At 42.4% G+C, this 15,917-nt stretch overlaps 1 protein-coding gene across 1 annotated transcript; it reads left to right on the top strand.

The window, feature by feature from the left end:
• Positions 1-3,322: 3,322 nt before the first annotated feature.
• On the top strand, positions 3,323-15,636 carry cavin4a (caveolae associated protein 4a). The gene is made up of 2 exons (XM_085377493.1): positions 3,323-3,919; positions 13,151-15,636. The coding sequence occupies exons 1-2, from the start codon at positions 3,512-3,514 to the stop codon at positions 13,745-13,747; spliced, it is 1,005 nt and encodes a 334-aa protein (XP_085233619.1). The 5' UTR covers positions 3,323-3,511; the 3' UTR covers positions 13,748-15,636.
• Positions 15,637-15,917: the final 281 nt, after the last annotated feature.

Genomic DNA, 15,917 nt, shown 5'->3' on the forward strand with positions numbered 1-15,917 from the left:
GGTCACTGCTCGCCATATGAAAATAAACCCGCCACATTATAGGTGTCATACATTTCTGTCAGTGGCGGGGCCTCAGGCACGCCACCCCGGGTAAATATAGAGATGCAGACTGGAGGTGGTGGGTGCAGAAGCAGAGCTGGGTGGGTTGGGGGGTATTCAGGGACAGCAGCAGCTGCTGATTTCAGTCGACCAGACTCAGCAGTCAGTCAGCTCCAAACTATCAGCCAGTGAAAAGAAAACCTACCAGGATCAAACCTTCACTCATTCAACAGCCTCCAGAGGTAGTTTATTCTCCATAAACAAGGATGGACTGTAGTTATGTAACATAGGAAATGCTTAAATAAAGGCAGAGCGAGCAACTGCTGATTTAATATGTTTGGTCTTTATTGAACTGGACTTACAGCGAATTAGAAGAAAGAAAACAGTAACTTTATAAATGTTTGTTGTTGTGTAATTAAACTGATTTATATGAGAGCTGTTTCTAAACAAACCAAAATCCATATAAATATTAAATGAACCTCCTTTACCCTGTGTACAGTATAACAGTGAGTTCAGGACAAATGCAGCACTGAAGTCATTCGCCAGCTATGACAGGGCTTCAGATAAATGATCAGATTAGATTTGCTGCAAAATTTGTCAAACACTGCTGGTTAACACTGTGTACCAATCAGACACAAGGATGACAACAAAGGTAATAATATGGTATTCTGTGCTGATCAAATTCTACTGGTTTCATTTGATGTATACATCACTTAAAGCAGTGACTGAATGGAAATAACACAAAGTTTTGATTTGAAGCTAAAGTATACTTCACATCTGGGACAGATGTGGCAGGCTACAGGGCAGAGATCTCAGCAAATATCCAGATAACTATATAGATGTCGATATTCCAGGACTTGGCCATAGTCATCGCTGCAGCAATTAATTTAATAGAGGTAAAAACCAAGGAGACACAGTCCATCTGCTCTCTTTACCACTTAAGCAGCGAGTGATTCCTCATTATTGTCTAGCTGCACAAAAGTGATAGCTAGCCACAATGCTAGGGTTTGTAGGAGCACTTTAGGTTAGACTGTCTGTGCAGTTAGCCTCGTTTAACCACAGGGTCAAACAAGTCATAAATAAGTCAAGGCTAGTTTTTGTAGAACATCTATAATTTTATGCTTTTTGTGCCATATCTCAGCCATACCTCAGAACTACTGCTAGTTAGCAAACTAGCAGGTCAAAGAACGTTTTATTAACCAAACAGTGATAGTGTATATGGCAACTCAGAATTAGTGACATACTTAAATGATAAAGTTTCATGTTTCAGACATCATTTTGTCACATTTTAGATGCTAACAAGCTATCATTAGTTATTGTTAGCGTACCTGCTGCTGATGCATGTCCATTTCCAACATCAGCAGCAGAACATCTGGTAAATGTCGGTCATGGGGGAAACAAGCATGTGATCCACACCAGTACCCTGACAGCTGATCGGCATTTCCGTGCACTGTCCACACCTGCACCAGGTGATGCTGCCCAACCCCTCTGAATACCCAGTTCCTCCGAGCTAACTCTTTCTCTCCTCCTGCTCGACTGGAAAGTATATATAAGGAGTCTCGGTATGTTGTTGAAATGCCTGCCAGCCTCGTCTTCTTCTGGTAATGCTGTACAACTAACCAAGCCTGTGATGTGGTCACTGAGCCAGAAAGTTTCTATTACACGAAAATCAATTATAATTTAACAAGTAATCAATTTAAATCCCAGTTTTTCACAGAATAAATTCCAACAATAGTAATTATTTATAAAATCCTTTTATGTCCTCTTTAAATTTGTGCTAATGACTGAGAAAAGCTATTCATAATTAACAGCGACTCATAAGACGTCCAGTCTTTACTCATGCTGGTTTTTTCCTTCCCACAGACAGGCTGCATTTAGCTAATGTCTGTGTACGTCTGTAGTAAGTAGTTTTGGTTCATAAAAGGAGTCAAGTGCAAGCTTGACATGAAAGCATGAGTTCGTAAATTCTCTTTCGTTCCATTTAAAAAACTAACAGCAAAATAAGAGATAGCAGGAAATGCACAGGGGGTTAATACTGTTAGTACTGAAGGGGCCAATCGCGGTCTTTGTGGGCTGCATCGGTCACATTTCTAGGGAGGTGCCCGTCAACTTACAGTATAGAGTTTCAGAGCGGGGACATGCCTACTACTTTATGCAGAAGCATGAGTGTCACATCACGCTCCTACATACAGATTTTTGTAATGTTAAGCCCTCATTTGTCCAAATTTTGACAATCTGGGAATGAGGATAACATTAATTCTACCTGATATAAAAATTTCATTTCCGAAAGGTCAGTTTTGCTTTTGTCCAAAGTATAGTATTAGGTGAGGGTTATTACCTACAATGAGTTAGACCTCAGAGGTTACGTCTGGAAAAATTCCACTTCCTGTTCTGACATGTGAATCAATAGAAAGTCTGGACTGTAAAAAAAACAAACAAACAAACATGGTTTTTTTTCTACAAAATGTAAAATTGGTGTTCAGGAACACAAATCAATAGATTACATTTTGTGAGTATTTCACAGACTGCTGTGAGACTGTTTTCAGTTTGCTGGTACATGATGAAGGAGCTTTAAGCGAAGGTGTATTAATTTATAACACCCATTTTTCAGCACGTCATTGAAGGATGAAGTGTAGCCTGCGCGTTTGGTTTCATGCTGTCAGACTGTGAAGCAACGAGCACTAAATACAACATATTAACACACGTGTGCTGCACACTGAACAGTGCAGACTAAATAAACCCCTCTGTGCGGTGCCGCTTCAGAGGACCAGGTGTTAAAATAGTGTCGCTCTGATACTCCTCCTCACGCTCTGGAACTGTCAGTCATCTCTATAAAGAGCCTCAGATCTGAATCTCAGTCAATGTTTGGACTCTGTCGTCCTGGGAAAGCAAAAAGGGCAGAGCTGCAGTGTTTAATCCCCTAAACATTCCCGCGCTGTGTAATCACACCAGACAACTGGGACTTCGCTGCATCTGCCCCTGCAGGCCTGCAGAGTGACTCCTAAGCTGCTGCTGATGTACATGTTTCACAGCTGCTGGCGTGTAACGTGTGAAACTGACGGAAAATTATGAATCAGTCTTGTGTGGGGCTGGCATCGAAAAGTGGGACTTGAATGGGAATTTCCATCATCTCCTGCTTTGCATTTCCCAAAATGTCAGCGTGTCGCCTTACAAAGAGTTTTTATTTTTAGCTGCAGGGGGGTTTCGTGTGAGCACTGCTGCTCCCCTCTAAGTTTATCACCTGGCCCACATCCCGATGAGGACTGAATCAGGCTCCCTTTGGATCCGAAGCCTTTTTAAAAAGGAGTAGGTGGAGTTTGCTCCTCTCTCCCGTCCCCAGACCGGAGTTTGGGTCAAAGTGCTCGGTGCTGCTGCCCTGGTCTCCCTGACGGTAACCCCAACGATCCTGGTTCCGTTCTGCACAACCACAACTTTTCTTACAACTTAAGTTTGAATCTCAGGAGTCCTGATAATGGATCAGCTCAAGTACCACAGCGCAGGCATCCAGGAGAAGCTGGAGATCGCCGGGATGGAGGATGAGGCCGGGAACCCCATCAGCGCCCTGACCATCCTGTCTTTGCTGGAGCGCGTGGCCAGCATCATCGATAACGTCCAGTCCTCCCAGCAGCGCATGGAGGAGCGTCAGCAGGATCTGGAGAACAACATCAAGACCATCCAGGGGGACGTCCTGAAGCTGGCAAAGGACCACACCGACACCAGCGGCACTGTGGAGAAGCTCCTGCAGAAAACCCGCAAAGTCAGCGCCAACGTCAAGGAGGTCCGGACACGTGTGGAGAAGCAAAACGTCCGAGTCAAGAAGGTGGAGTCCACGCAGGATGAGCTGCTCACCCGCAACAAGTTCAGAGTCGTCATCTACCAGGTCAGCAGAGTTTCTCAGAGTCGGATGTTTAAACGTTGACTTTATGAATTCTTCCCATTGAACACACCACAGTGAGCCTGTGGGTTAATGGCTTAACTGCAGGGTTTAGATAGATTCTCTCTTAGAAAGACTTATTATTGTGCCATACTGACATCTTTGAAGACTTAAATGGACACAATTAATCAATGAAAACCAAAAGAAACCAAAAATATATTAAAGGGAAGCTGAACAACTGCAGCTAAATAACAGCAAAGTCAACAGTCTTCACTCAGTAATCCAATAAACTAATTTATAGAAGAGGATTCATGACCCAGCCAATCAGAATATTTTTAAATTTTCACATTAGAAGCTGAATAGAAAAGTAGAAACAATCATGTTTGGAGTTTTAAGTGTCACATTTCAGCCTGACAACGTCTGATTGGAAGATGTTGGTACTAAAACTATCTAACTGGTACCAGTACCAGTTAGATAGTTGTGCAGAAGCACAAAGTCTCTCTGACGATGACCTCATCAGGACTTAAACAGATTTAGTTAATCAAGGAAAATAAATAAATTTTCAGCGCGGGAAATCAGAAGAGTCTATTTTCTAGAATTTCTCACAAAAGTTGTTGAATTTTCTGAATGATGTCACGTCTTGAGAGGCAATAAGCAGAGAAATCTTGAACGTTTGGGAGCCACTAACTCTCTTCTTATTAGAGCAAGCTTAATCAAATGACCAGCAAATAACTGGCACGGGCTGGCTAATTGCTGAATTGAGTAATTTCAGGGTTTATCAGACTTTAAGAGGATAGTTAAGCAACAAAAAGCAAAAGAGACCAGAATAACCACCACAGCAACAACTCTGGAACTGGGAATTCCCCTTTTCTTTTCCAGTGTCCAGTGATTGACAGTGGACTCGCTGACGGTCTCTAGACCTGCATGACTGAGACCTAATGTGCTTTATTAGGACGGCATCTCATTATTCCACGTGGAAAAAAGAGGCCAAAGCTCAACCCTTAAATTTGGTGTAAAATGACTCTTTTGTCCTTCGGTGCTGCGGAGCTGCTAAAGAACATTAGTTAAACGGTGGAATGAGTTAAAAAAGCAGATAAAATCTGAATTTAGTCCCCAGAGAAGATCTCTGAGCTACATCCAAATTTTTGTTTACGAGCAACTGGAGAATGATTAAGCATCAGAAATGAAGTAGACCAAGTCTGTGCCAAGCAGCGAGATCTTAACTGGATGAACTCTGACTCGGTTCATTAAGCGGTGGACGCAGTGAGAGGCGCAAGCGTCGATGTGAGGAAATGAAGGGCGGATTAAGTTCAAACTCATAAGAACCCTCGACTCCAAAACATTGGCAATTAATAGAAAAGCATCCTCGTTATGTTGAGAGGGCGCACTTTCAGCCAAAGTGTGGGCGACCTTAATCAGATCAGGTGGATTCACTTCAAAGTTTTAATAAGAAACACTCGACTGAACTCTTTAATTTAGAAAGCACAGCAACATTTACAAGAATAAAAGCTCCTGTCGAGTCTTCCCTGAACGGCTGGAAAATTAAAGCTAAACTATGAGCGTCACTTCCAAGGAGACATGATATTCTCTCTAAGGGCACAGAGTGAGTCCGAATGCTGTGAAACAGTCGTGAAGAGACGGCAGCTGGGAGCCGCAGTGCGGTGGGATTTTCTGCTGAAGGAGCTGGTCGGATGATGGACAGAAAATAAAAAAACATTTCTGCGAACTGAAAGATTTATAACGGTGATCAAAGACTCGGTGTTCGTAGCTGCGGGCCTTATAAGTTCAGCTTTTGTCAGATGACAGCTGTGTCGGATTTTAAATCTCAATCAGGAACATTTAGACTGGAGTGCTCGACTGTTTGTTTAGTGATGGTGCTAACAATCAGCAGCATGAACTTACAGTCTTGTGTTTAGTCCTCGTTAAAAGGATCACAGATGTAGATCACAGACTCGTACACGTCACCTACTGATGATTCAGCTTTATTTATACAGTCGCCTCAAGGTGCTTTATATTGTGAGCTAGACCCTACAATAATACATACAGAGAAAAACCCAACAATCATATGACCCCCTATGAGCAAGCACTTTGGCGACAGTGGGAAGGAAAAACTCCCTTTTAACAGGAAGAAACCTCCAACAGAACCAGGCTCAGGGAGGGGCGGGGCCATCTGCTGTGACTGGTTGGGGTGAGAGAAGGAAGACGGGATAAAGACATGCTGTGGAAGAGAGACAGAGGTTAATAACAGATATGATTCAATGCAGAGGTTTGTTAACTCATAGTGGGTGAAGAAGAAACACCCAGTGCATCATGGGAATCCCCCAGCAGCCTGTTGCAGCATAACTAAGGGAGGATTCAGGGTCACCTGATCCAGCCCTAACTATATGCTTTAGCAAAAAGGAAAGTTTGAAGCCTAAAACTGAGGCCTCAGCAGGCCTTAAAATAGAGATAGTGTCTGTCTCCTGAAGAGGGGCCTGAAAACTTGAGATGTATAACATTAGACTGCAGTACTTTTAATCTTACAATATTGTGTTCCTGTGTCATGATGCTTTCTTCTTCTACTCCACTATATTTGGGATGCAAATGTACGTGTCGTGTATTTTAAAGCTTTAGTTTGTGCTATTTACTCTCATCTGTCCATTTAACAGGATCATAAGCTATAAGATTTAAAGTGCCAAACACAGATAGTGTCAAACATGGATGTAGCCACTGACTGTGTTCACGTTGGCCTAGCTATAGCTCCAGGTAGCACATCACTGTGTGTCAACTAACCGGCTCACTGATCCTCCAAACGCTGCTGGTATTTCTATGTTCTAGTTTGTTTTAAGAGTACTTCAGTCAGAGCGCGGCGCGTCATCGATCATTCAGAGTTGGACCTATTTATTCGGCCTGTAGTGACGGCGTGTTTATCCTGGGTTAGCACAGTGACTTGAAACCTTTAGCCTGGTTATTTCTGTACAAAGACAACTAAAAGCCAAAGTCTGCATTTAACTGTTGAAGACAGTTAAAGTCTTAAACTGGGTTGACTTCAAAGACAGTTGGCTGCAGAGCTCGTTCTCACTGGTTGAAACTGGAGTGTTTGTGCTTTTTTAGTGTTTTATGCCAGTGCTACAGATTTTTATTAGATTAATTTTCTTGTCAGATTCACTGTATGAGTTTTGCAGAGTTATAGACGTGACTGACATCAGATCACAGTGAAATGAGTCCATTACAGCGCTGATAAAGAAAATATTTTGGGCCTGTAATCAAAAAGCAGCCTTCACACATTTCCAGTGGGAAGCTGTGGGAGCTGCCCTGCTCTCTTTTCCATGCAGCTCTGCAGAGATAAGTTGAGCAGTGAGTTGCAGGTCCTGCTGTCCTCAATAATGTCTTCAGACTTCAGAATAGTAACCGGAGCTCTGTGTGTGCTGCTAACAGCTGCTGTGGATCTGTGACAGAGGGGCCTATTCTGGGATCACAGCGTTCTCCCTCTTTGCCGGCAGGGACAGGCCATAAACTGCTGTCAGCCAGAGTCAGGCTCTGATACGTCAGCTTATCACAGCGGTCAGGATGTGGCGAGAAACGAGACGTCAATCAACCTGACTGGCTGCTAAAAAGCAGCCAAAGAGATGAAGGATAACAGAAGATAAAAAATCCTGTGAGATGAGTCTGCATTAAAAAAGAGACGGGAGGGCGGAGGGTTATGGGCTCCACTCAACTTTGTTTGGTGGGTTTTGTTCTTCTCGCCTGCGCCGTCACATTTCACAGTTCGAACCGCTGAACGCGTCTTCGGCCTGCTTGTGTTTGACGGGAGTTTGTGAGCAGACACAGTTTACAGTCTTGCAGAGCGAGAAAGTCAGAGTCCTCCAGGTGTCCAGGTCACATCTCTGCGCTGCTGCAACTCTGAGCAGCATTGGGTTGCCATGGTTACAGTATTTAAGAAAATGCTGTGCACGATTAAACTGTGGAAACATTTGGACCTGTTTATCTCTTTGAGGTCGTTTCAGAAGAACTTTTACTCTGGAAATAACAAAAAAAACAGTTTGTGTCTGTAGTTGTTTGTTTAACCTCTGCTTGAAGTCGTTTTCATGTAGTTTTTTGTATCTTTGTTAACATTTTTGTGCAGTTTTGTGGTCTTTTTGTGACATAGGTGGACATTTTGCATGTTTCTGTGATCATTTAAACTCTTTTTTTTTAGATACTTTTATGTTTTTTTAATGTTTTCAAGCAGCTTTGCATGACTTTGGTGTGTTTTGTGGGTTTTTTAAAAGGAGTTTGTCTTGTATGTTTTGCATGTATAACTGTTTTGCGTGTCTTTGCGGTCATGTGCTTTAATTTTGTAATTTTTTCCGTAATTTTTAAAAATTAATTTTGTATCCTTTTGCATATATTTCTTTTGCTTTTTTCCTCTGTTATAAAAACTACAGAGGGGCTGATTTTAGTTTTTAGTTTTTTAGTTTGTACCACACCTATTTAAGTTGTATTGAGACTTAACATTTGCATTATTTGGGGTCGACCCTGAAAAAGGATAAGCAGAAGTGAATGGATGGATTATTTTGGGTGGTGTCTTTTTGACTGACCTTTTCCCACCGACTGTGTCAGTAGACGCAGTTACAGGTTGCTGTAGCTGCTAGCTGTCTGCTTGTTTTCACTTTCTATTCAATCTCTGGTTTGCTGTTGGAGCATTTTTAATGCAGTGTTCTGACCAGACCCATATGGAAAAGATATATATAAATCTTATAAAGTTTGTATCTGTCTTGTGTGACACTTGTATGAAAAGCATACAAGAGTGAAAACAGATATAAGATCCCTTGAAAAGTTGTATAAATGAAACTTGTATGTTATGGACACCTCCTAAAAACAATATATGAAAGTAATGAGAAAGTGGCCACTTTCATGAGTAAATCATATAAGCCTGATATGATTCACTATATGAAGCAAGCTAAAGCTCACACAAGTCTTTTATAAGTTTTTTCTATTTCTTTTCCGTATGGGGTAATACGGGCGCTATGCAGTAAAAACTGTGTTGATGAGTGAAACTGTAATATTTCAGTGCTCTCTTATTTGTTACTTTGCGTTAATTAGCAGTTATCTGTGTCTGTGTGATGAACTTATACAGTCTATGAATGTAGACTGAACCAAGCTGGCTAACATTAGCGGCTAACTTAGCACTTAACTACATTTCTGTCTCCAAAAAACAACATGGGAGCTGCCAAAATGCTAACATGAGGCTAAAACATGTCCACAAACCAGTGGACCATCTTCATGTTTCATGTCCATCGTTAATACAGTTCTTACTTTCCAGTGCATCATGGGTAATTTGAACTCATCATGTTTCTCATGAACCCTTTAACCCTCTCGTTTCTGACTGATTTCTGACATCCAGTAATGCATATACTGTTATATATTGTACATATATTTATTAGTCTCAGATTTAGCCATTCTTATATTTTGCTTGTTTTACGTTATTGTATTTTTGCACAACTCTGTTGCTTGTGAAGCTCGCACAAGAATTTCACTCACATGTGCTGTACCAGTGTACCTGCACATGTGATGTGACAATAACAGTGATTTGATTTAATTTGATGGTCATTATTAACCCTTGTGTGGTGTTCGTATTTTTGTTACTCAGCCAGTGTTCATGGGTCTGGTGGACCCACTAGAGTTTTGGCTTTCCAAATTAACACTATCAAACAATTTTATGTTAAATTACTCAACAGATGTTTACTTCATCCCAATTACAAGACATATGAACAGCAAACATGGTTAATTTTTTCCCTTTACCTTTGTTAGATCATATTTATGAATTAATGTGCTTCTCGTTTTTCTTTTATATAAAATGTTATAAATAAATCAGTTATAATCAAGTGGAGTGAGTGGAAAGACACAACACATTTACATGTGAAAAAATAATTAATTGTTTAATTTTTCTTTTGAAAAAAACTGAACACGGGTCTCACAGACCCGAACACCATACAAGGGTTAAATCATTAAATCATACAGCAGTTCTTCACTCGATGACCGCGCCCCAGGCCGTGTGCGCATATGGACGATGATTCATATCTGCTGTGTTGTGCGTGTTCCCAGCTACAGTACATGAGATACTGCTGTCCTTCTTCACAGCGAGCCCAGCTGTAGCTCAGCCTGGTCCCGGGCGGTGCCTCTGCAGACAGTTGCAGTGTTGAGTTTCCACATGACCGATGTGCTGTCGTTATTCTGAGGCCTCCCTTCGTCTCCTAATATAGAGCTTCGGCTGCGGCCGTTTAACCAGGAAGCAGCGAGCGCTTTGTTAGAGACGCTCGTCGCTTGCTGGCGGCTGAATGATGACGGGCGGACGGTGGGCAGTAATAAGAAAAAGATAAATGGCCGCCGGTTTACTCTCAGGGCCGCTGTGGTGCGCGCGGCGGACATCAGAGGACAATGTGTAATTTTAGAGGAGCTGATGGCTTTTAGTTTGTGATGTTTCTGCAGGGAGACGATGAGGAGTGAACAAACACGATTAAAGGAGGTCACCCTGCTCTGCTAACAGGAGGCGCCGCAGCAGGAAGCTCTTCAAACGCCACAAATACGGCTGAGATTTGAACACGTACTCACAGCTTCACTGTGCAGCTTTGTTAACCACGACGGGCCTCATAGTGATCATCAATACTTTGTTTATTTTATTTATGTGTTTCTTTGTGTTTATTTTCCATCCAGTCGTCATGTTGAAGTAATTTAATTTGACTTTTAAGACGTTTTTGTGTAATTTTGTGCTTTTACTTTGTTTGTGTTGGTGTCATTGTGTTCTTTTATTATGTGTCTATAGTTGTTTTGTGCTTCTCCTTGAGGGTTTTTTGTGTCTTTTTGGTTGTTTTGTGTTTCTTTGTGGTCACTTGTAATCACCTTGTGCCTCTCTGCAGACACTTTTGGACTCTTCATGCTTCTCCGTGTTTCTTTTTACCTGTTTTGCGTGTTTCTGTTGTCCTTTGCGTCTCTCTGCTGTGATTTTCTTGTCGTTCTTTAATTTGTTCGCGTGATTCTTGGAAGTGGCTTTGTGTTTCTTTTTAACGCTCACTAGAGGCTGACCCCTGGCCCCTGCTGCTGCACGCGGTAGACCCCGTTCATGATTTAAACGCATAAAGGTTGGGATTCGAGTGTGGCTGAGTGTGTTAACATAATTAAAAGCTCTGATGGTTTCTCTCCGTTTCTTCTTCCTCCTTTACTGGCGAGGTTATTAATACATACTTCGACCCACATTCCCTGCCGGTGTAATTATTGTGTCATTCACAGCGTGTGGATACGCTCTGACGACTCCGCCCTGATTAATGAGTGTCATCGTCTCAGGTGGCCACGGCTTAATTAGGATTAATTGGCTTTCACATCCAAAGTCACCTGTAGGGCGCAGCAGGTGGAGCAGGCCTGCGACGAGCTTCCTCCAGCAGCTGCTCCGTTGTGTCGGCCATTTGAAAGAGTAAAGACGCGAAAACAATTAAAACTCTTGGTCGCTGTAAAACCCGAGCACATGGACACAGGTTTCCATCATGCACTAAGGAGGGCACTAAACTTTGAATGTGAGACATTTAATTCCTCCTTTTCTCATTTATTTTACTCACCAAATTCTCCTTCTACTGTCCGAAAATACAATAAGTTAGTTAGCATTAGCAAACTAGTAACAAATCAAGCCTCTTTACGGTTTTTAGCACCTGAATTTAAACAATCTGTTTTTGTGCCCAGAGCTAGCCAAGCAGTTTTTGGCACCTAAAACTAGCTGAGATATTTTTAGCGCCTGAATTGAGGCGAGAAGTTTTTAGCAAATCTTTCAGTGAGTGAAAGCTAAAGTAACAGATCAGCCTGATATGATGGCAAAGCGTGACACGGACACGTCGGTGCATCATGCAGACGCTGCAGTAACAGCAGAGGGACATTTTATTTCAAGCCACCATGAAAATAATCACAGGAAAGTGTTTAAACACATATTATTAACATATTAACTTATATGTACATGTTAGCCACTTAGCTTAATCTTTGGCGATTAAGGACCCTGCAGTGTACTTCATATGAGTTTTTTTTGCTACCAACTTCTGGGCTTTAAATACACTATCGCCCCCTGCTGGTAGTGCATCTTCTGCGTGCATGTCCACATGTCTGCTACACATTTTGCCGTGATCATCAAGTTGAACAGAGAGCGTAATACTCAAAGGTCCAGACTGGGATCGGTGTCTCGTGGGCGTATGCCACCACCGCCCCTCGTCTCCTGACGTGGACGAGCTGTAAAACACGACTGTCTCTTGGTGGACGGTATACTGCGGCCACTGTTTCACATGCGAGATGCTAATCTGACAGAATGAGATGAGAAGTTGTTCGAATCAGCTGTGATAACAGTTCAGTCCAACAGGGACCAGAATTCCGACTTCACCGGGTGGTGCAGTTAGTATTTCTGTGTTCCAGGTGTCGTTCCTGCCAGCCGCTTCCTTGGTTACTCGCCATGTGCAAAAATAGAAAAACTGGATCTTATGACGCTGCCGGTGTTTTCAGAGCTTGTAGGTTGAGTCTCACAGAGTATCTCAGAGGAATATCGAGTTTTCTGTGCGAGCTCCCTTCAGCTTTACGAGCAGCAGAGTAATTTATCCTCAGTGGATAGAAGAGACAGATGGATATCAGTTTCAACTGCGTGTGTTTATCCCGAGATAGACGAGGCGCTTTGCTAATGAATGATGACTTCTGCTGCAAAAGTGTAAGGAGTCAAGCATATTTAAGATTAATTAGCACTTTAGACGGATAAAAATCAAACTCCAGATCTTTAAAGCACATTTGAGATGGATGTCTGTCCTCCACAGACTCAGATGCTTTAACTGGATATGTGTTTCACCTCTATTCATCCAGGACAGAAATAAGAAGTGTTTTAGCCTGACTTCAACTAAACTGGAAACAAAAGCAGAAAATCAACATTACGGGTCCTGTTGGGTTGTTTCTCATAAAATCAGTCTCAAGAAAATAAGTTATTTCCATGTGATGTTTTCAGGGCTGAACAAACACATTTAAGCTCTGTTAAAAACTGTAACCACCAACGTGTCTCAATCTAAAGCCAAAATCTAAGTTTTCTGTCTGTAACATGGAAGCGGAAACAAAAGAAATGAACTCTGTGCATCTCTAATTGAGATTAAAATCTCTTTTACACTCAGCAGATGGGACAGTAACACAGAATCATTAAAAACAGGAATAATAAAAACATTCGATAATAAATCTCTAATATTTAATTAACTTTCATTTAATCTGCAGGGTGAGACAGAGGTCCCGTCAGTGGCCGTCACCAAGTCCCCTAAAGGACCCGGCCTGGAGGGGCTGGATATGGAGCCGGACTCTTACGACGTCCCCGCCGACCTCTCCTCTGACGAGGAGTACCTGAGTCTGGAAGAAGCCGACCCCTCGCGAGCTACTCGACTCAAGAAGTCGGTCATGAAGAGCACGGAAACACTGAAGGCCGCCTTCTCAAAGGAGAACATGAGCAAAACCAAAGATAACCTGGGCACCAAGTTCCACCACCTGGGCGAGAAGGTGATGCCGCCCGAGCGGAGGGAGAAGATGCACCAGGCTGGCGAGCGGCTGAAGCAGTCTGGCGAGCGGCTCAAAGAGAACATCGCCAAGAAAGCTCCAAGCAAGGAGGCCTTCCGCATCAAGCTGAAGAAGGAGAGAGTTGTCGCCGAGGGCCAGGAGGGCGCCGAGGGCCAGGAGGGCGCCGAGGCCGAGCTCCAAGGGAAGGAGAGCAAGCCGGAAGAGGGGGTCACCTACACCGAGGTCGCACTGGAGAGCAAGAGGGAGGGGCCTGTGGAGGAAGCTGGTGCCACCCGGATAGCAGAGGAAGATCACAGGAAGTAGAAGGCCCAAAGTAGGACACATCAAAGAGAAGGTCTGTGATTGGTCGACATCATTGGAGGACATTTTATTTGTCTGACTGTTTAAAGGAAGAAGTTGGTACTGACACCAGAAAATTCATCAGAATATCAACTGGTTATTTAAAAGGTTCGCTAGATATTTAAATCAGCTGATGCACGGAGACAAATTCAGGTTTCTTTAAATCAAAGGTCCATAAAGTGTGAAAGGTGCAGATGAGGTCGAGGTTTGATTGCACAACGGAAACGAAAGACATCAGATGTTGATGAGAACTTAGAGAAATACAACAAAAGTTTGAGATTTTTTTATCAGGATGCTCATATACAGTATACATATATATATATTTACACAGGAGAGGTAAAACTGGCCTCAGCTGGTCTCTGAGAAGCCTGGTGGGAAAAGACACCAACACAGAGTCGATGTCAGGCTGGTTTCAGTGTGCAAAGGTAACCCTGTAGAGTTGGAGGCGACATCAGCCAGCGTTTTAACTTTAAATAAACCAATGACCTCACAGAAGCCACTGAGAAGGTTTTTGAAAGTGTTTATGAGACGTGGTGCCAAGCAGGAAGTGACATATCCAATTTTAGGAACTATTTGTCTAGAGACTGTACATAAAGGATGGACAACGCTGTCCTGAAGCCAATGCAGAATAAACCTGGATTCTCTGACCAGCAGGGGGCGCCTCCTCTATAAGTAAGCCCTCAGTTTCAGGGGTTTGTGACCTCACTAAACTTCCAGATTACTTTATGGGCTCCGTTTGAAGTCATATTTAATAAAACATTTTTCAGAAAGGAGCTTAAATCATTTAAAGATGGTTTAAAACCGTTTAAAATTTAGTAAAAGTGTCAACTTAACATGCAGAAGAACACAGGAAGTGTTAAGAATGTCAAACATGGAGAGAAACTGTAACATCGGTGCAGTATTTAGAGCTGGAACACTGCCACCTTGTGGTTAAAGTTTTCATTAACTTTTTTTACAGAAAATACCTTTAAATCTGCGCCAGGCTGCTCAGCGTGAACCGGTTAAAGATACATGTTGTTTTACATCTTTGTTTACAGCAGGTTAAATATTTAAACCGAGTAACCCGTGTTTTCTTTGGCTGCATCATTCCACGAAACCCCCCCAAACTCCCCAAACGGACATCTTTATGGTTGTTTTTCTCCTGAAACAACATCAGAAACTTTGGGATGTCCAAGAGAATTTAAATAAAGTTTGATTAAAGCCGTCAAACGCGTTTCATTAAATATTTTCTAGGTGCAGCTTTAGGTTTAATAGAGGAGCAGATGCAGGATCTGGTGCTAAAACTAATAAAAAGTTTGCATGGAGTCGAGAGCGGCGCAGCCCCTTCTAGCAGTGACATTAGACAGACTGTAATTACTGTCTGAAATTGAATGTGGTGGATTTGAGGCGGTCTGAGCTCTGGTGTTGGTGGCTTCAAAGGTTTGTGAGAGATTTTGGCGTATGAATGTTTTATTTTTTGCTGCTTGATATTCATAGGTTCTTTTGAAGTTCAGTGAGCACGCTGAGTTTATTCTCCTGCAGTGATTACTGAGGTCGCCGCCTCCATCAGGATCACAGGATTTAAAGTTTTCCACGTTTCAGTCATCAGATACTCTTTAGAGGCTTTGCTTTCATAGGGCTGCCGTGATACATTAGTGCTGTGCCTTATTTTGAAAATACACTTCCTGTGTATCTTACTACTTATGCTTGCTGAGAGAGTTTAATGCAGTAGATTATATTTGGATTCACTTCTTGCTTTTCTTTTTTCACGTTTGATTACAGCTCAGCTTCCATTTTTACAATAATCAGCCACACGATGAAAAACAGCTGCCTTTGTTCACTTTATTTCATTTTTCTATAAATAAAGTTCTTGTGAAACCTTGTTGCTTTTTCTTTCCTTTGTTATTAAACCTTTATTCATACAGCGTCCACACACAGTTTGATCAAGTCAGAGCTCTAATTATGACCGAGAGACCAACATCCAGGGCTGAATAATGAAACCTGACTACAGCTGCAGTTCCTCTAATGTCCACTAGAAGCTGTCTCCAGCGATGACTCGGGCCCATTGACTCCCAACCTGATACAGAAAACGTTTGTTTACACCTGCACAGGTCTAACTCACCCAATTAGCTTTTATTTTGGCTTAAAGTCAGGA

The sequence above is a fragment of the Diplotaxodon limnothrissa genome, linkage group LG18 (assembly GCF_057381915.1).
Source record: "Diplotaxodon limnothrissa isolate DT_005_m linkage group LG18, D_limnothrissa_male_GT1.1, whole genome shotgun sequence".
Classification (NCBI taxonomy): domain Eukaryota; kingdom Metazoa; phylum Chordata; class Actinopteri; order Cichliformes; family Cichlidae; genus Diplotaxodon; species Diplotaxodon limnothrissa.

Bases quoted from the DNA above. Each gene is read 5' to 3' on its own strand.
- cavin4a (XM_085377493.1), top strand. From the start codon at position 3,512: ATGGATCAGCTCAAGTACCACAGCGCAGGCATCCAGGAGAAGCTGGAG. The intron at 3,920-13,150 runs GTCAGCAGAGTT...TTTAATCTGCAG, and splicing joins TCAGAGTCGTCATCTACCAG to GGTGAGACAGAGGTCCCGTC.